The sequence below is a fragment of the Zea mays genome, chromosome 2 (genome assembly GCF_902167145.1).
Source record: "Zea mays cultivar B73 chromosome 2, Zm-B73-REFERENCE-NAM-5.0, whole genome shotgun sequence".
NCBI lineage: Eukaryota > Viridiplantae > Streptophyta > Magnoliopsida > Poales > Poaceae > Zea > Zea mays.
The window spans coordinates 209047538-209068428 of NC_050097.1; the positions used below are offsets into that span (position 1 = coordinate 209047538).

Sequence of the window (20891 nt, forward strand, 5' to 3'; positions counted from 1 at the left end):
GGAGAGAGAACAAGTGACTACGCATTTTGTGACTCCAAAATCCGTAGTCCTCCCCATCAAAGTGTGGAGGTTTGCCAAGAGGGATGGAAAGCAAATGTGCATTTGAGCTATGCGGGATACGCGAATAATCGAAAGAAAAGTTTGAGTTAACCGTCTTTCGTTTGTCGTAGTCGTTATCGTCGTTGTCCTTTTGGGAAGAAGTGGACTCATCGCTGTCGTCGTAGTAGACGATCTCCTTGATGCGTCTCGTCTTCTTCTTCTTCCCATCTTTGCGTCTGTGGCCCGAGCCCGAGTCGGTAGGCTTATCATCCTTCGGCTCGTTGACAAAGGACTCCTTCTCCTTATCGTTGATCACGATTCCCTTCCCCTTAGGATCCATCTCTTCGGGCGATTAGTCCCTTCGTGAAGAGAATGGCTCTGATACCAATTGAGAGCACCTAGAGGGGGGGTGAATAGGTGATCCTGTAAAACTTGAAACTTAAGCCACAAAAACTTGGTTAAGCGTTAGCACAATAATCACCAAGTGGCTAGAGAGGAGTCTCAACAAAACACAATAACCACAAGAGATCAATCACAGAGATGGCACGGTGGTTATCCCGTGGTTCGGCCAAGACCAACGCTTGCCTACTCCATGTTGTGGCGTCCCAACGGACGAGGGTTGCAATCAACCCCTCTCAAGCAGTCCAAAGACCCACTTGAATACCACGGTGTTTTGCTTTGCTTTTCTTAATCCCGTTCGCGAGGAATCTCCACAACTTGGAGCCTCTCGCCCTTACACTTGAAGTTCACAAAGAAGCACGGAGTAAGGGAGGGATGAGCAACGCACACAAGACACGAGATCAGAATGTCAACACGCACACAAGTCGCAACAAGAGCTCGCAACACAACCCGACGAGTTCACAACTCAACAAGAGCTCTAGATGCTATCACGAAGAACCAAATGCGTGGAATCGAAGTCTTGGTGCTTAGGAATGCTTTGAGTATGCTTGGTGTTCTCCTCCATGCGCCTAGGGGTCCCTTTTATAGCCCCAAGGCAGCTACGAGCCGTTGAGAACATTCCAGGAAGGCTGATCTTGCCTTCTGTCGCCTGGCGCACCGGACAGTCCGGTGCACCACCGGACACAGTCCGGTGCGGATATCCTTCCTTATTTGGCGAAGCCGACCGTTGGGGTTTGAGAGCCGTTGCCGCACCGGACAGTACCCGGTGCACACCGGACAGTCCGGTGCCTCCTTTCTAGCCGTTGGCTCGGCCACGTGTCCCGCGCAGATCGCGCGGCCGACCTTTGGCCCGGTCGACCGTTGGCTCACCGGACAGTCCGGTGCACACCGGACAGTCCGGTGAATTATAGCCGTACACCGCCGTCGAACTCCCGAGAGCAGCAAGTTCGCCAGAGTCAGCCTGGCGCACCGGACACTGTTCGGTGCACCACCGGACAGTCCGGTGCACCCAGACTGCGCTGACCTTGGCTGAACTTAGCCATCTCTTCTCCAACTCGATTTTTCCTGTTTCCAGCACTTAGACACAATACATTAGTCCATAAAACAATGTACTAAGTCTAGAAACATACCTTTTGACATGATTTGCACTTTGTCCACCACTTTGCATAGATTAACACAAAAGCACTTGTGTTGGCACTCAATCACCAAAATACTTAGAAATGGCCCAAGGGCACATTTCCCTTTCAGACACTTATTTCATCCGAGCTCATTTGCGAAATTTGAATTTTAAATCTTACAAATTTAGATGTAGTTTTTGAGAGCAGAAATAATTTCAAATGAAAAAAACTGTCATCTAGAAAGTTTCATAACTTCTAGAGATCTACAACTTTTATATTGGTGATGATTGTTTCATACGATGTCATTTGAAAAAACCCAAAAATTAAGAGTAAAAATGATTTCTAATGGAAGTTTTCTTTAAGAAAACCGCATGTATAAATCATGGTTTTCTACAGACGGTTTTTTTATAGAAACTGTCAGTAAAAATAACACTAACGCATGATAATCGAATCCGACTATAAAAAAATATAAACCCACACGTATATGTTTTGCAAAATATAAACCCTAAACCAAATAAAAAGGGAGACGAGAAGGATCCAGGCGATATCTAGGGTGAATGGTAAATGCCCAGTTTGTTCACCATTCACTACCGGCGACGGTTGGGATGAGATACGGTGGCAGGGGGCTCTGATAATCGTAGGATTGTCATGCGCGCAGAGAGCACAGGAGAAGGAATCGGACAGCGCGCGGTGGTAGCTCTCGCTACACCCGTAGGCCGGCGGGGTCCGGCTCCGGCCGGCCGACCGGGGTCGTCTCTCGCGCCAGCCCGAGAAAGGCGATCGTCGACGGTGATCGAAATCTTACTACTGTGTGTAAGCGGCGACGTCGTCCCTGGCATTGGCGCGCGCGCGTACCCCGGCCGTACCCGATCATATCGACGGCACCAACCACCGCGCACTGCAGGCCCACAGTGCGCCAGGTACTCCATCTGCCACACACGCACAGTGACGGCCGCAGTACACAGCGTCCGTCGTCCTCTCTGTCTCGTTCTCTCTCTCTCTCTCCATGGCCTGGTACTCAGCAAGACTTCCACGCATCTGGTGCGTAAACAGGAGGACAACAGGAGCTGAGAGAGACGTCGTCGTTGGTCCCCGGAGGCCCTTGTTGCGTGCTTGCATGCAGCGTGTCAGCGACAAAACTGGTAGATACCAAACTCGCACTGTGCCTCCAGTGGCGACTAGTGACCTGCAGCTCTGCTGCCTCGCTCCTCCAGCTAGCTCCTGCATGCTTATCGATCACAATGGAGTATATATATAATATAATCCATCTCTCTCTCTCTGTGTCTCTTCCTGATCGAGTCCCACTCATTCATCATCTGGTATCGAGATATATAGCTCGCAGCTACCTTTCGGCTCTCGATCGATCGCACGCACAATATATATGCGTACGCTACGATGACCGCTGGGCGGCATGCGCCATGTGCACGCAGATGCAGGTGCAGCGCAGCATGCACCGAGGTGCTGCGTGCCAGCTAGTGCTGGGAATTGGGCCGGGCCGGGCCAGTCCATCGTGCTTCGTGCTAAACGGGTTTGGGCCAGGAAAGCCCAAACAATTTTTGGACCGTGCCGTGCCAGCCCGAAGTGTAAAAACAGTGGCCCAGCCTGGCCCTAAACTACGTCGTGCCTTCGTTGGGCCGTGCCGGCCCAAGCCCGGCCCGTATATTTGACCACATAAAATTAAAATATTATAACCATATAAAGTTTATAGCTTACTAAATTAAAAACATTAAACAATTCTAACATCGTTTAACCACATAAACTTCAAATATAACAACAATATAAAGTCGATATCTTACTAAATTAAAGAAATTAAACAGATTGTACTTAATTGGGCCGTGCCGGCCCAAGCCCGGCCCATCTATGCGGGCCGTGCTTGGGGCCCGACGGGTCGGAATTTGAGGCCCGGCTCAGGCCCGCCTTTGGACCGTGCTAGCCCGGTCCATATTATTTCGTGCTGGTCCGTGCTTTGGGCTCTTTTTTCGGGCCGTGCTCGTGCTAGCTCGAAAAGCCCGGCCCAGATTCCCAGCTCTAGTGCCAGAATAACTCACTAGCTATAGGGAGCAGGGGGGGCTAGGCGGCTACCGGCTAGCTACCATGCATGCATGCCGTGGCGCGCGCGGCGTCGGAGCGAGACAGAAACTGGCGGTCGAGCTAGCAAGCTACGCTAGGCTGTCCACAACTCCACATGCATGCGCTGTCTGTACGTGTGGTGCGTGCAGTGTGCGCGCCAGGCCGACGGCCGACGCACGCCGCACACGCCTGCTGTGTGTACACCACCACCACCGGCCACCACCGCGTAGGCGGGGCGTAGTAGGCCTAACGGCCGGCCGGCCCCTATCGCTCAGTCGCTCTCGATGGCGAGCGACCACCTCACTAGCTCGCCCGCTGGAACCAACCAACGCGAACGAACCCCCACGCGATCGATGTACGGCCGGAGACGACGACGCCCTGTCGTCGCCTGCTGCATGCATGCGTACGTGAGGTCGATGATACTACGTTGATCACCGCCTCACCGGTCCATCCGTCATTCCACGCCGAGAGGCGCGCGATCGAGGACCCGTTCGTTCGCGTGCGTACGTCCACGATGATCTCGCTCTCACGTGTGTAGTAACAACTCCCTCTCCGGCCGGCCGGGACGAACGAACCAGCAATAATGATGGATCGGACGACGGCTCTCTCCAGCAGTTGGATATGATGGTATGCGGTGGCCCTGCTTTGCCGCCCCAGATCGACGACGCAACAGTGTGTGCGCCTCAATCGGTCGCGCTCGCAGCACCAGCGCCAGCCCGGCCGGCCCCGCCGCCACGTTCGTACGTACGTGTCCATCCGCCGCCGACGCCGACACCGACTCTTGTCGCGTTTCCCCTCCGCAGCCGGCCACTCCAATTCAGCATGCATGCCTCGCCCGCCGGTCATCGTCCCTAGCTGCTTGGCACCGGCCGTCCGGGCCCTAGCTAGCTAGCTAGCTCGCTCGCGGCAAAAAAACCAGGCGATAGAAAACTAATATAACCACCGCCGCCCCGGCACAGCTGGGCTCCATCTACTACCTTGCAGGCTGCAGGACAAGCAAGGACGATGACATGCGCGCAGGCCGGAGAGAAAACGGACAGAGTGTGAGAGGGAAATGACTGCGACTGCGACAAGTTGTTCTTCTCGGGAGCCGCGAAAAAAAACTTCGGACGGGGTCTCGCCCGGGACTCCCAAATGATGCACTGCGAGCCCACTTGTACGTACCAAAATTTTGTTTCACTCAACGACATTGCATACCAACCTAGTGTATATGTGTTTGTCTAGCTTATATCCACGATGGATTATTAGTACCTATACGTCGTACTACTCAGTGGCGAATCTAGCCGAAAATATTGTCGGGGTCATCAAGAGCAGCTTTGCTATATTATACAAATTTTTATGAACTTTAATAGAGTTTTTCTAAAGGATTTATAAAATTTATCAGGGTCGGCTGACCCCGATAAACCCCCCTAAATTCGCCCCTGGTACTACTGATATATATGCTGTGTGAGTCCAGCTAGCTGATGATAGTTGCATTATTGGTTATATATACAACATGATTGGATGGCTGGGTATGCGCGGTCAGATCACTAGTACAATTTGGCTCTATACAAGCGGTAGGTTTTTTACATCACAGGCGGTTCGATTAGAAAACCGCCTGTGATGTCCCAGGCGGTTCAGTACGCCTGTGATGTAATAGTATCACAAGCGGTTTTTGTTTAGGACCGCCTGTGGTGCTCTATCCTTTTCACAAGCGGACCCTAAGACAAAACCGACTGTGATTGTAAAAATATGAAAATACAATTTAAATATGAAAATAATTTATTTTTAACAGAAATATGCAAATACAATTTAAATGAATTAATATTTAATTTTTAACAATAATATGCAAATACAATTTAAATGAATTATAATAGCACACATAGATAACTAGAGAGATTTTAAATTAATTGGCAACCACAATTCATAATCGATCATACATGATAACAAATACAATTTGATTCATACAATTTTTCATGAACTACCATTTTTCCGCATGTATGGCTTTAAGTTCTTATCAATTTTCTTTTCCACACGCTTGATTCTCTCTGCACCGTTAAAGACGAATATCTCTTCATACTTATTGTATTCCTCATCTTGGTCTCCCACATTCTCAACTCCAACAATTTTTTGCTTTCCAGAAATAACTACATGCATCTTCTCATCTGCTGGATCGAGTACATAGAACACTTGTGCAACACATTCGGCGAGAACCCACGGGTCATCTTTATATCCTACTTTCTTTAAGTCTACCAGTGTAAGTCCGTAGTTATCCACTATCACTCCCACGGGATGTTGTACCCATTGGCACTTAAATAAGGGTATTTTCATGCTTGGGCCATAATCAAGTTCCCATATTTCCTCTATGAATCCAAAATATGTGGTCTTCTGTCCATGTAGGTCAAAAGCATCGATACGAACACCGCTATTTTGTGCAACACTTTTCATGTCTTTTGATTTAGTGTAGAATGTGTACCCATTGATGTCATATGCTTGCCATGATGTCACAAAACACGATGGCCCAGAAGCCAAATTCTTCATTGTTTTCTCTTCCGAAGAGTCTCCGAATGGAATGTTTTTGTCCATTAACCATTCGCTGAAACGATGTTTGTGCTCCCTCATGATCCAGTCCTCTGTGCGGTTCTGATTTTCTTTACGAAGCTCATTCAGGTGTTCCTCTATGTAAGACTCGGCTATCGTGAGATGTTGTAGTACACTACCATGAGCATAATGTACTAGCTTGTAATCCTCAACGCGAAAAGTTTTCTTGCCCATTCTCCCTCTCCCACATAGTTTACCCTCATGTTTAGGTACAGGCACACCTATCATTGTTCCGTCACTGATGTAATCTATACAGCTCTCAATCACTTCTTCTGTAGTGTATCCCTCCATGATTGAACCCTCTGGGTGAGCGCGATTTCGCACATAACCTTTTAATACTCCCAGGTATCGCTCCAACTGAAACATATGATGTAAATATAGTGGCCCTAATATTTTTATCTGATCCACGAGATGTATGATTAGGTGTACTTGCATATCAAAAAATGATGGAGGAAAACACATTTCAAGCTTGCACATAGTCTCGACGATGTATGCCTTTAGATAGTCCAAGTCTTCTAAAGCTATTACTTTTTGTGAAACCGCATTGAAAAAGTAACACAAGCGTGTGATGACAACTTTGACATGCTCTGTTTCGAGGGCTCTTACCGCAATTGGGAGGAACACCGTCATCATCACATGACAGTCATGAGAGTTGTAGCCAAATAGAGACAAGTCCTTCATCCTGACTAGTCTGCTGATATTGGATGAGAAACATGTGGGCACTTTGACCCCACGCAAACATTTGCAAATCTTTGTTCTCTCCTCAACTGACAAGTTGTAGCTAGCTGGGGGGAGGTAAGGCTTCCCTTTGCCACTATCCACTGGATGAAGTTCCGGTCTGATTTGAAGATCTACTAGATCATTGCGTGATTTGAGTCCGTCTTTTGTCTTACTCGGCATGCCCAGCAAGGTTCCAATGATGTTGTCAAAAACATTTTTTGTTACATGCATCAAATCAATGCTGTGGCAAATTTCCATATCCTTCCAGTACGGGAGGTACTTGAAAAAAATTGATTGCTTCTTGAAAGTTGTGTAAGTTGAAGGGTCAGTTCTCTTTCTCTTTTCTCCTTTGTTTTTTCCCTTTCCGAATACAACATGAATGTTCTTTACAATTTCAAAAACAAGTTTCCCACTATAAGGCTTTGGTGCACCTTCACTTTCCAGTTGATTGTTAAATTCCGCTTTCATCTTTCGATACTTATGTTGCTTCATCAAGAACCGTCTGTGTCCCATGAACACCAACTTCTTGGATGATTTAAGGTACATGGAAGCAGTTCCATCGACACACACTACACAACCATTCTTTCCTTTAGTCTTTTGCCCTGATAGTGTGGCGCCACCGGGAGAATCATGGATGGTAACAAATATAATTGCTCTTAAGTTGAAATACTCATGGCAATACTCATCCCACATTCTAACTCCTTCATTCCAGAGCTTTGTCATATCTTCCATAAGAGGTTCTAGGAACACATCAATATCAACACCAGCTAATTTCGGACCTTGAATAAGAATAGTCAACATAATGTACTTTCTTTTGTGACACAGCCATGATGGAAGGTTGTACATCGTTAAAGTCACGGGCCAGGTGCTATGTACACTTCTTTTTTCACCAAATGGATTCATTCCGTCTGTACCCAAAGCAAATCTTACATTTCTGGTTTCTTTGGCAAACTCAGGATACATAAGATCGAAATTTTTCCATTGTGATGCATCAGCAGGGTGTCGAATCTGTTTGTTATTCTGCTTGCGATTTTCAGCATGCCAACGCATAAGCTCAGCCTCCCTAGGATTTGAGAACAAACGTTTTAAGCGATCAATTACTGGAAGATACCACATCACCAAAGCTGGGTTCTTTGACTTCTTTTTCCCATCCATGTCATCAAAAGTGTCATCGTCACTTTCAGGTCCAATAGTGGATTTCTTGTTTTTATTTTTCTTCGGGAATTTTTTTACACAGTCTTGATTGTAGCTCTTCTTGTATCGACTGACATTGCAAACTGGGCATCTTGATGCGTTCTCAAAATCGCCACGATACAGAATACAATGGTTCGGACATGCATGAATTTGTTGTCGACCGCCTGTGAAGTTAATTTATCACAGGCGGTCGGAATTAACAACCGCCTGTGATGTTGTCTATCACAGGCGGTTTGGCTAAATATCCGCCTGTGATGCTTTATAATATAAAAAGCTGAGCGTCGCCAGGAACCCTAACTCTTCCCGCCCGAGCAAGAACCCGAGCGCCGCCAGGCTGCCGTCGTGTCCCCGTCCCCGAGCACGAACCCGAGCGTCGCCGTCCTAGTCCCCGAGCTCGAGCGCCGCCGTCCCCGTCCCCGAGCCCGAGCGCCGCCGTCCCCGAGCGCCCGAGCAACGCCGTCCCCTTCACCGAGTCCGAGCGCCGCCGTCCCCTTCACCGAGCTCGAGCCCCGCCGTCCTCGTCCCCGAGCCGAGCGCCGTCGTCCCCGAGCGCCCGAGCAACGCCGTCCCCGAGGCCGAGCCCGAGCACCGCCGTCCCCTTCACCGAGCCCGAGCGCCCGCCGTCCCCGAGCCCGAGCTCGAGCCCCGCCGTCCTCGTCCCCGAGCCCAAGGGCCGCCGTCACGGTTCCCGAGCCCGAAGCGTCGCCGTCCCCAAGCTCTTAAACTTCTTCCTCTCGTAGTAAGGTCAAAGTTCAGGTTCATTTCTTCTAAGTTCATAGCTCGAATTTCCTATATGTGTTTGAATCATATATGTGTTTGAATCATATATGTTAATTGATGGCAGATTACTTGTGTTTGAATCATATATGTGTTTGAATACACAGCTGGATATATATGTGTTTGAATCATAGCTTAGGTTAATCAAATGGTTAGGTTAATCGAATGCTTAGGTTAATCAATGGTTCAAACACATTAAGGTGTTAATCAATGGCTATCCCTGATTATCAGTTCTTAGATTAATTATTGTTGTTGTTTTCACTTACATATTTTGTTTGGTTGTCAATATGCTTATTGCTTATTGCTTGGTTGTCAATTACTTGTTTGGCTATCCCTGAATTTTGTGTCCCTCCATCGATTGGGATCTATTTTTATCCCTTCTGATTAAATGTTTCTTCACTTACATATTCAGTTATAAGAAAATCATGGAAGTACATAGCCATGACAATGTTATTATCTCCCTATGTTATAAGACTTGTTCTTATCTCCCTTCTTAGTTTTTTGACTACCTATCTTTGCTTCCCAACCCTATGTTATAAGACTTGTTCTTATCTCCCATCTTTGACTTGTTCATAGCCATGACAATGTTATTTGGACCCCTCTTTTTGCCCTATAAGCCACATCCTTGTTTTCCCTTTTTTTTCCCTGCCTTTGTTGTGATCTCAATTTTGATTGTGAAACTTGGCCATTTTCAGTTTTAGAGATGGAAAAAGAGCCACTTGACATGGTTGAGAGCTCAGTTCGAGTCATCGAGACACATGTTGACATCATTCGCAGTCTAGTGACTGATGGGGTTGTGGATACTAGTGAACCGGAATCAGTGTACACACTTAAGACCACTTTGTTTCAAATTGGAGATGTATGTGACATGCTTGAGAAGTGTGCTCTGTCCATCAAAAAGTATGCTGACTCCAAGAGGGCTAAAATTATTCAAGATGATGAAGCTGCAGATGATTTGGAGGAACTCCCAAGCCCAGATCTCCTTACTCAAGCCGACATATTGGAAAAATATTTTGGAATTGAGTATGATAGCGACCAGTCAAGGGGTTGTTGATGTTTAGTCCTAAACAACACGATATGAGTATCGTAGGTTTCACTCTTAGAGATAATGTATTTTGTATGATCCTCTTAGAGAGTGTCAAGTCAATGAACTATCTTCGAGTACTATTGGGAAGTGGATCTCTTTGATGTATTTTTTTTCTAGTGATATCGATGGTGCCGAGTAGCACCAAATTTGGACTTGTGTCCATATCTATAGATGCTAGTAGTTGAGCACTAGCGCCTACAATCTTGACTACCTCATCCCTATTCTCTGTTTGGGACTTATTTGGAGAATGGCATCGGCGGAATGCCTGAATCGGGTCGAGAAGCAAGCTCGCAGATAGAAGTGCACTTTCCAATGCAGTTAGACAGAGAAGGCATGGTTGTGATGTTATAATGCTGAAGGACCCCAAGAAGAGATTAAGTCCTGTAGTCTACCACCTCCCATCATTTGTGGGCTTCACCGATGGCTGGAAACATTTAGTGATAGCAAACGACCTTCGGGCTGAAGACGTCTGCGAGCTTGTTAAGGGGCCAGACGATGGTGAGCCGGTGTACTATGTCCGGATGTGTGGTCACAAAATTGAAAGCTGCCCCGGCTGCATGTGTGTGCTTCTCTTCTCTTAGGTGGGGTGCTAAGTGATCTTAGTAGCCGACATAAGAGAAGAGAAGCGCACAGATGAAGCCAGGGAGGCTTTAAATTTTGTGACCACACATCCGGACAGAGTACACCGGCTCACCATCGTCTGGCCCCTTAACAAGCTCGCAGACGTCCCCAGCCCGAAGGTCGTTTGATGTCACCAAATGTTTCCCGCCCTCGGTGAAGCCCACAAATAACGGGAGGTGGTAGACTACAGGGCTTAATCTCTTCTTGGGGTCCTTCAGCATTATAACATCACAGCCATGCCTTCTCTGTCTAACTGCATTGGAAAGTGCACTTCTATCTGCGAGCTTGCTTCCCGACCCGATACTGCCCCGGAGGCGGGTTTGGGCTCGATTTCTTTTGAATCACCTTTTCTCCAAGTTCCCTTATTGATGGAACCTACAATCTTGACTACCTCATCCCTATTCTCTGTTTGGGACTTATATGGAGAATGGCATCGGCAGAATGCCTGAATCGGGTCGGGAAGCAAGCTCGCAGATAGAAGTGCACTTTCCAATGCAGTTAGACAGAGAAGGCATGACTGTGATGTTATAATGTTGAAGGACCCCAAGAAGAGATTAAGCCCTGTAGTCTACCACCTCCCGTTATTTGTGGGCTTCACCGATGGCTGGAAACATTTGGTGATAGCAAACGACCTTCGGGCTGAAGACGTCTACGAGCTTGTTAAGGGGCCAGACGATGTTGAGCCGGTGTACTATGTCCGGATGTGTGGTCACAAAATTAAAAGCCGCCCCGGCTACATGTGTGTGCTTCTCTTCTCTTAGGTGGGGTGCTAAGTGATCTTAGTAGCCAACATAAGAGAAGAGAAGCGCACAGATGAAGCCGGGGCGGCTTTAAATTTTGTGACCACACATCCGGACAGAGTACACCGGCTCACCATCGTCTGGCCCCTTAACAAGCTCGCAGACGTCCCTAGCCCGAAGGTCGTTTGATGTCACCAAATGTTTCCCGCCCTCGGTGAAGCCCACAAATAACAAGAGGTGGTAGACTATAGGGCATAATCTCTTCTTGGGGTCCTTCAGCATTATAACATCACAGCCATGCCTTCTCTGTCTAACTGCATTGGAAAGTGCCCTTCTATCTGCGAGCTTGCTTCCCGACCCGATCCTGCCCCGGAGGGGGGTTTGGGCTCGATTTCTTTTGAATCACCTTTTCTCCAAGTTCCCTTATTGATGGAACCAGTATATCAGACTAATAGTATATCCCTTTATCGATGGAACCAGCTTGAATGGCAGACAACGAGCAGCCTAGTATGGATGTGGTCTGCACCGGTGTGTCTAACAAAGTTGATGAAGACGCGACCAAACTTGAATGGCAGACAACGAGCAGCTCCGATGAAGGGAGCGGGGAGGATAGTTCTAGTGACGACAATCCTTGTACTCCTATACCTCCAAGGAAGAAAAAAACATCAGATGAGCTTGATGCCGACTATATTCCCAACGATGAAGAGGTAAATAGAAATATGCCGACTATATTCTAAAATAATGTTCATATATGAAAGGCCATTAATTTTTTCACTATATAGATTTCAAATGAAGAGAAGAAAGAGGATGCATCTTCTACACGAAACACGGAGGATGCTCCGATGCCTGAATCATCCGTTTCACATAAGCGGAAACGAGGGCGACGAGGTCCAAATCAGATGAAAGAAGGTGCAGTTATGTACGTAACAAAACTAAATGCAAAGGGGTTTCCTGAAGAACCACTTGACGTGGTTACAAAGTTTCGAAATTCCTGCGGGTCTACTGTTAGAGATATAGTGCCAATCACACTTCAAAAATGGAAGGATTTAGATGAAGACACCCGCAACAAGCTATGGGCAAAGTTGTCTGAGTCATTCAAGTTCCCAAAAGGCACAGAGGATGCAGTAAGGAAGTCGATGCTCTCTGCTACGGCCAAGATGTTTCGTGGGTGGAAGGCCGAGATGAATAGGGACTTTGTTAGAAGAATAAGGTTCCTCCGCCCAAGAAAATGGGGAAAATCACTCAAGCTCAGTGGGAGGAATTTGTTCGTCAGAAGACCGAACTGAAGGCCAAAGAACTGGGCGAAACTAATTCTCAGAGAGCGAAGATGAACAAACACCCCCATCGCCTGGGGTCAAGCGGATATCACCATAAAGTTGTGCAGTGGAACAGGATAATCGAGGAAGCTATAACTAACGGCACTTTGGACCCAATATTAAAAGATATCGATGAGAGAGCTATTCGTTGGATCTTAGGTCGGGCAGGTTTGAGTGAGGACGGCAAACTTTTGCATCCAAAATTGGTAGGCGAAGTTTCGACAAAAATTCAAGAATATGCAGATAAGAGAAAAAAAGGAGAATTTAAGCCTCGGAGGGAGAATGACATACTAACTGCAGCACTAGGCAATCCTGAACACACTGGACGGGCTCGGGGAATCTCTTCTAAGATTTCCTGGAGAGAGGCGTTTCCAGAGTATGCGTCGTCATATAGGAAACACGAGAAGTCGAAAAGGACCCTTGAAGAGACTATTGATGAAAGGGTACAAAAGGCTATTAATGACGTGATGAACAAAATGAAGAAAACAGAATGCATATCATTTGAACTCAAGCCAAGCCACATGAGTCCACCTATAGTCCCTAGCAGCGTTGGATCTGTGCAAGACTTGACCAAGTACCCTGTAGACGATATTGTTGAGGACAAGCCTTGCTTTCTTCATATTCCAATCAATCGATCTGGGACAAAAACAAAGCAAGCTGCTACTGGTTTGGTAAAACCAGGACTTGTTAACTACAAGGATAATCCTGTCCCGCCACACTATGCTGTGGTCCAAGTTCTAGAAATCACAGACAATGGTTGTGAAGATTGGGAGATAGATTTTCCAGTTGAGGGGATCATAACTTTGCAGGAGGCAATGAACGAGTTGGTCCTTTGGCATCGACGCGACATCAAGTCTGGTGATGAGCCGAATTCAACACCAATGCAACAAAAAACTAGTTCGATCATTCCACACCCCATGGTGCAGGAAAATATGACACCGACCTCCAAAAAAATCGTTGAATCAATCATATCGCCTCTTGCGAAGGAACTCGACGAGGGGGACATAGACAAAATTGTTCCTCAGAATGTCGACGTCAACATCAAAAAGGAACCAAAGGTTGGCACCAATGTTGAAGGGCCAACTATTTCAAAGAAAATTCATAAGCGAATCGCCACTGACGATGTCAAGAAACCGTCAGAATCAGTGGCACGCTACCTGCATAAATTGCAGAGAGTTATGACAAATCAATCAAAAGCGGAATCAACATCTCATGGAGTAGGCACACGGTCGACCCAAATAGACAATTTCGAAGTATGGGAAGAAGATGGAATGATTCATACTCGAGAATCATTACGTCTTAAAACCAATATCTCGGTATACAAGAAGGAGGATGTTCCTCCTAAATTTGTGAATGGGAGGCCGTTCTTAACGACGGTGCAACTTTCTAAGTTGTCGACTCCGGAGATTAGAATGCATGAGTGGTACATGGTGGCTAGCAACAAATACAAACTCGAGGAATTCACATTTGTTGTGCCAGAAGATGCATTTTGGAGCAATGATCATATAGATTCTGTGCGGCATTTATTCTTTGACGATCTCTGGTCGTTGTACCACCGACAAAGGATGGAAACCAACTACTTAACCCTCTTTTGCTTGTAAGTACCTCTAAACTTTCATATTTGTTAGTTTTGTACACGCACACATAAACGAGAGTCTAACGATTAACACTATTACACGTAGGATGCAATACATGGATGATAAGAAGAAACAACTTAAGACAGGGTTTCTTGACCCGTTGATGATATCCCAAGCTCGCTACAAAGTAGTTGCTCGGAGGCATGGAGAAGAATATAACGACTTGAACGATGCTGAATTTGAGAAAGCCGTCAAACGGAATCAGAGAAAGAAAATGAAGGTAATGGCGGCATACATTGGACGAGCCATGTATAATCATGTACAAGATGGCAAGGACTTAATAATAGCTCCGCACCACTTTAAGTAAGTTATCGACATGGTTTAATTTTGAACTATAAATTATGGCAATCGTGATATTAACATGTGTTTTCGTCTATGTCTATATAGTGACCACTACATTTGTATCATGATCTGGCCAAAGGATGGTAAAGTCGTGGTCTTCGACTCACTGAGAATGGAAAAGACTACGTATAATGACTTCTTGAAGATTTTAGAGAAGTATGATTATTATTGCACACTTGTACTTATTACAACTTAACAAATATATTCTTAATCTCACAATGCTATTCTTATATGCAGTGCATACCGTTTTTATTGGAAAGATCTTGGCGGCGAACATCCAGAGGACAAGCCTAATTTGTCAATATCATTATTTCCATATGGTGACAAACAACCTCCGGGTACTGTCCTGTGCGGTTATTATGTATGCGAATGGTGTCGTGTCACCTCCCATTACATGGTCAATCGTGAGGATGTAAGTTCGCTATCATTGTCTATGTTGCAATTTTTATGTTATATTGTTGCTCATCACATTACTCTTAGCACCGATTGCTTTTTGCTTTCATTACAGGTTCCTAAATCCAAGATCAATGCTGAATGGTTAGAAAGAGATATGGTTTCCGTCGGCGTTGCTAAGGTTGTAAGAGACTTGCTTTACTTTATGCGCCGTGAAGTTCTTCATCAACAAGGGCTATTCTACAATGTAAATGGAAATTTGCAAAAATTCCCAGAACTAAGTTTGTACACAATATCACACAGTGTTTAGGTCTTTAGTTAGGAACTTTAGATGTTTAGTTGTCTATGGAACTTTGAGATGTTTAGTTGTATAATTCTGTGTATGACGATGGAACTTGATATGTGGATGAATCTGTGTATTATCCCTGTTATGGAACTTGTAATCTGTGTATTATACCTGTTATGGAACTTGTAATATGTGTAAATCTGTGTATGTGGATGAATCTGTGTACAATCTGTGTATTATGCAATCTGTGTGAATCTGTGTATAATCTGTATATATGAATCTGTTTATACCTGTTTGAAAATTCTGTGTATTATACCTGTTTGAAAATTCTGTATATATATGAATCTGTATAATGAAAACCGTCTGTGATTTATAGTGAATGGAGTCGGTTCCTTTGAACTGGACCGCCTGTGATGTGTGTCTATCACAGGCGGTTCCGTTGAACTGGACCGCCTGTAATCTGTGTTTTTCACAGGCGGTTTTTGATTGACCGGCTGTGATGTTGTTTTACATCACAGGCGGTGCACCACAAGCGGTTCCTGGAACCGCCTGTGTAGTGGCGAACCAGACCGCCTGTACAGAGGTGTGCTGTAGTAGTGGGTGCGCACCAACCTGGCCGGCTCGAAACGCCAGATTTGATCGTTTCTGTGGGTGCAACAAAAAATAACTTGTTTTTGCATCCACTTATATATGCAACTTACGTCTCCCACGTGCAAAAACAGCTAAACAGAAGCTCAGATAAAGTCAACGCATGTAATGGTTCATGATAAGATGGTGTGGACAACCAATCAGACGAATATATATCGACTAAAATCAGCTCGATAGCAGAAGCAGTGATATATACTACGATAAATGATGATATGTTTGTAACTTGTTCTTATATAGAACTGCATTTGTGTCACATAAGTTCTCGTAACTACATGAATTTTCGTAGCGTGAGTTTAAAAGAGGAACACAACAACTGAAGAAGTAATGTTGAGTTCAAGGCATAACTTGTACTTGCAATTCATGTAGACACAAGGTTCCTATATATTGTACTAAGTTCGATTTTGCAACTACGTTTCTATGTGATACTTTTGTAATTTATTGCATCTTAATGTTATAATCCATATGCACGAGACTTCCAACGACTATGGAGTATAAGTATTGCAAAATACTCCCTCTCTTCCCTGTCTTAAGGTAACGACAATAATATCTACAAAAATAATTAATTTTAAACTAAAGAAATTAATCTATATTGTGCTAGATGTATTAATAATAAATGTAATAGTTTTAATAAGAAATTATCTATATTGGTACTTGTGCTAGATCTTTAAAACTAGCACAACTACCAAATTTGTCGGGTTTGATAATTGAAGTGTGTCTGTTATCTAGTTTCGTATTTAAGGCTGAAAATCAAACTACCACGCAAGTTTGAGCGCAAAAAACGTACTCCCTAGATATAATTACAAAAGCTCGTGAAATGCATGTACTCCATTCATCTCAAAATAAGTGAACAACTCACTTCTCGATAGATGAGTCAGCCTCTTTTAATTTTGATCAAGTATGTAGAAGATAATGTTAATTTCATATCTCCAAACAAATATGTTATGAAAAGTATATTTTACTATCATTCCCTGGTCCCTCTGTCTCTATGCTTGGTATGGGAGTGTATATATACAGAGGCGAAGAGAAAAAGGGGTAGGGACACCGTACCCCATATCATATGATTGTAGTTTTCCTTTAATATCCTCTCTAGCTATTATACTAATTAAGGTATTTAAGTGAATCAATATTTTTTTTCTTTTTAGTGTGTAAAACATAAATATGTCTGAGTAATAGAATGCTACAAGTGTTGTAATCTTCGCTAAAGTGGGCAATATATCAGGAGCAAACCAAGTTTCTGCACAAACTCCGTGTAAACCAACTATATATACATTTTGTTTATTGATTGTAGTTTTGATCTAAGAAATTAGGATTGTATCTACAATAAAATAAGGGGTCTCTTCAGCAGGCTCTAGAAAGCTAGGTAAAAAAAAAAATCAAGAGACGAGTTCTTAACTTACTATATATACATTTTGTTTATTGATTGTAGTTTTGATCTAAGAAATTAGGATTGTATCAAGCAGTTTCGTAGCCATCTCTTGTGTTTGTGTTTGAAAAACTGATTCAAAGGCTCCTATATAGCGACAGGCCGGCGCATCAATTCCTTTTCCCTTTGCTTTTTGACCCGCTCGATTCGATCAGTGTACAGTGTACGCACGTACGTGCCTCTTATCACCGATTATTCGATGCGTCGCTAGACGCGCTACTGCCATATATATTCTGAGATTCGCCATCACACGTCGTCTCTCGTTGAATCCCTGCATGGTAAAAACTATATATATAATCTGATCATCAGTCAAATACAACTCGATCTGTCCAGTCAGTTTTACCTGACCCCACCTCCCTTCTGCTGGGGATAATGTATGTGTTCATAGATCGTTTTAGGTGTACGTGAGATTCAATGTGTTTCGTGAAAATAAAGCTGAAGACAAATTTAACCACAAGAATGGTGCATTGTTGTCATGCATTATTCCCAGACCCCCACCCGACACGCACACGGCACACTTACTCCTAATACATACCAGACATAAGCAAAGCTTCTTCCTTAATTTGCTCCTAAATCCAGCTAGTGCTCTAGTCAAATACACCCGAAACACGTGTATTAAAAAAAGTTTAAATAAGAAACCACACGCACGCGACACCAGACCTACCCGTCACGCATATATACATACACTAACCACCCCGACATTCCATTCCGTTGACAGATGTGTACGTACATGCGTATATACGTATCTAAGACGGAGCACGCGGAAGCGCGTGCAGCCTTCCTTGGTCACGTCTTCGTCTTCGTAGTCGTCGGTACGGTCGGCTATAAAACTAGGTTATTAGACAGCGTGCGGCCCCTTCACTCGATCAGTTTTCGTGGTGCTTGGACACTTGGAGCAGCAGCCAAGTGGTTGCGGTATTTCTAGTGCGTAGCGTAGGCGTAGTATCGCCATCAGCAGCGCTCAAAATAATACTGCGCGCTCGCTTAATTTGTTTTCTAGCTTTTGTCAGCGAACCTTCGCCCTGAAAACCCCACCCACTCTTCCTCTCCGATCCTCCTAGCGCCTCACTTGCTTCATTCCATTCCATTCCATTCCACTACCCAATACCCATCTCCCCGCCGGCCTTTCCCCTCCCGCGTGCCGATCTGCCTCCGGAGGCTAGCTCGACCGGCCGATCTAGCTCGCGCGCCGCCGCTTTCAGCTCGATCAGCTGCCGCACGTCGTCCACCGACCCGCCGTCCTGTGAGCGCGATCGACAGATTACTAAGATGGCTGGCGCGGGGTGTGCGACAGCCGTGCAGCGGCCGGCGGCGGCGGGGGCGCCGGCTGCTGTGGCAAGGACCGCGGTCGGGGCAGGCGGCGCGGTCGCCGACCCGCGCGCGGAGGCGCTGCGGTGCCCGCGCTGCGACTCGGCCAACACCAAGTTCTGCTACTACAACAACTACTCGCTGTCGCAGCCGCGCCACTTCTGCAAGGCGTGCAAGCGCTACTGGACGCGCGGGGGCACGCTCCGCAACGTCCCCGTCGGCGGGGGCTGCCGCAAGAACAAGCGCTCCTCCAGGAGCGGCGGCGGCGGGAGGAATGGGTCCTCCTCCTCCTTCTCCTCCTCCTCGGCGGACTCGACGGCGCTGCCCCTCCCGCCGCCTCCGACGACGATGGGGTCCCTGCCGTCGTCGCTGGGGCTGCCCGGGGGCGCGTCGCTCCTCCTCGGGTCCGCGCTCCCTGGCGGTGCCGGTGACCACCACCACCTCGGCCTTTTCCAGGCGGCCATGCAGTCGGTGGTCTCCTCCGACGCGACCGCCTACGACGAGATGCAGCAGCAACAGCAGACGCAGCTGGACCACCTGCTGGGCCTCGGATACGGAGGAGGCGCCGGCGCGCAGATCCAGCTCAAGCCGTGGATGCAGGAGGCCGCCGGGGCAGGCGGCGCGCCCGGGATCATGGACAGCTTCTACGCGCCGCTGCTGTCCAGCTCCCTCGTGCCGGGGCTGGAGGAGCTGCACGTCAAGGCGGAGGCCGCCGGAGCCGGGGATCACCAGCAGAAGCCGTCATCAAGGGACCAGCAGAGCGCCAGCTGGGACTGGGAGCTGCCGACGCCGTCGTCGTCCAACGTCGACGCCAACGTCGTCACCGCGTCTGACGCGCTCATGGCCGCCGCCGCCGCCGCGTCCATGAACCCCGCTGTTAGTGTTAGCTCCACGCCCTCCACGGCACCAACCGCCCCCTCCTCGTTCTTATACTGGGGCAACAGCGGCATTGGCGGCGCTGCCGCGGCCTGGCCAGACCTCGCCAACTGCGGATCCTCCATTGCCACGCTCTTCTAGCCAAGCCGCGCCTGGCTGTCCTGCTGGCCTCGTTAACTTGGTTTTTTTGTACCTTAATTTCTGGTTAATTTTTTTCTTGACTGAAATAACATGTAAATTTGCGGGGAAAAGAAAACTGAGATGAGAGAGAGAGAACGCTGTGAAAGAAGAGAGCTAGACCATCTCACCACCTCATAGGGCAGAAACTTAGACAAATCAAACAAATGATCCAATCCAATATTTCAAGAGAATTCCTTCGCCGCGACTATGATCTTCATGGGATCTACGGTCTTGGCCGTCAAGCGATGATCAAGGCCGGCCGTCCACAACTGGCATGCATGGATTTAGGAGGAGGAGGAGGAGATCCTGAGACCATGGCGAGCTAGAGATCGATCGAGACTCGAGAGCAAAGAAGGCAAGAAGTTGTAAGTGCCGTGCTGCCCTGACACTACTCCTTGATTTGCTACTTTCTTGGCTAGCTTCTCCGATCCTTGGGTGTTTTGTACATAGGGCATATGGTGTGGGGGGTAATACAATATATATAAGGCGGTGGCCCATGTGAGATCATGGTGCAAGTCATGAGCCTCTCTCTCTCTCTCTCTCTCGCTCGATCTCTCATCTCGGCATTTTAAGGTAGTGTTTGGTTACTAGGGACTAATTTTTAGTCCCTCCATTTTATTCCACTTTAGTCTATAAATTGCAAAATATGGAAACTATAACTCTATTTTATTTTTCATATTTGACAATTTAGTGACTAAAGTGGAATAAATTGGAGGGACTAAAAATTAGTCTCTAAAACCAAACACCCCCTAAATCAGTGTGTTTAATTGGTTACTCTCCCTCTCGCTCCCTTCAATGGATTTGAGAAGAACACCCTTTAGATGTACAAGTTAATACTAGTACTTTCTACACCTTTTGCAGCTGAGTTAGAGAACTGTTTTTGAGTTCTCACGCATTAGCGTTGTCAAAGGTTCATATCCAGTTTCTTTCTTTCTTTCTTTCTTTCTTTCTTTGTTTCTTTGTTTCTTCTAGAGTGGAATTAACTTCTCCTTCTTTCTGGGGCTGGGGGGTTTGTTCAAACTCGGCTTGTACGAATTATGATGGTTTCGTGAGTTATGAGAAATTTATAAACATCTGGCGCTTCTTGATGGTACATAGATATGCTCCTCTCTCTCAGCAGTAGTAGTACCACAGTGC

The 20891-nt window shown here is 46.4% G+C and overlaps 1 protein-coding gene across 1 annotated transcript; it reads left to right on the plus strand.

The window, feature by feature from the left end:
• Positions 1–18269: 18269 nt before the first annotated feature.
• Positions 18270–19769, plus strand: LOC100276996 (uncharacterized). The gene has a single exon (NM_001150672.2). It carries the CDS (start codon positions 18660–18662, stop codon positions 19713–19715), a length of 1056 nt encoding a protein of 351 aa, NP_001144144.2. The 5' UTR covers positions 18270–18659; the 3' UTR covers positions 19716–19769.
• Positions 19770–20891: the final 1122 nt, after the last annotated feature.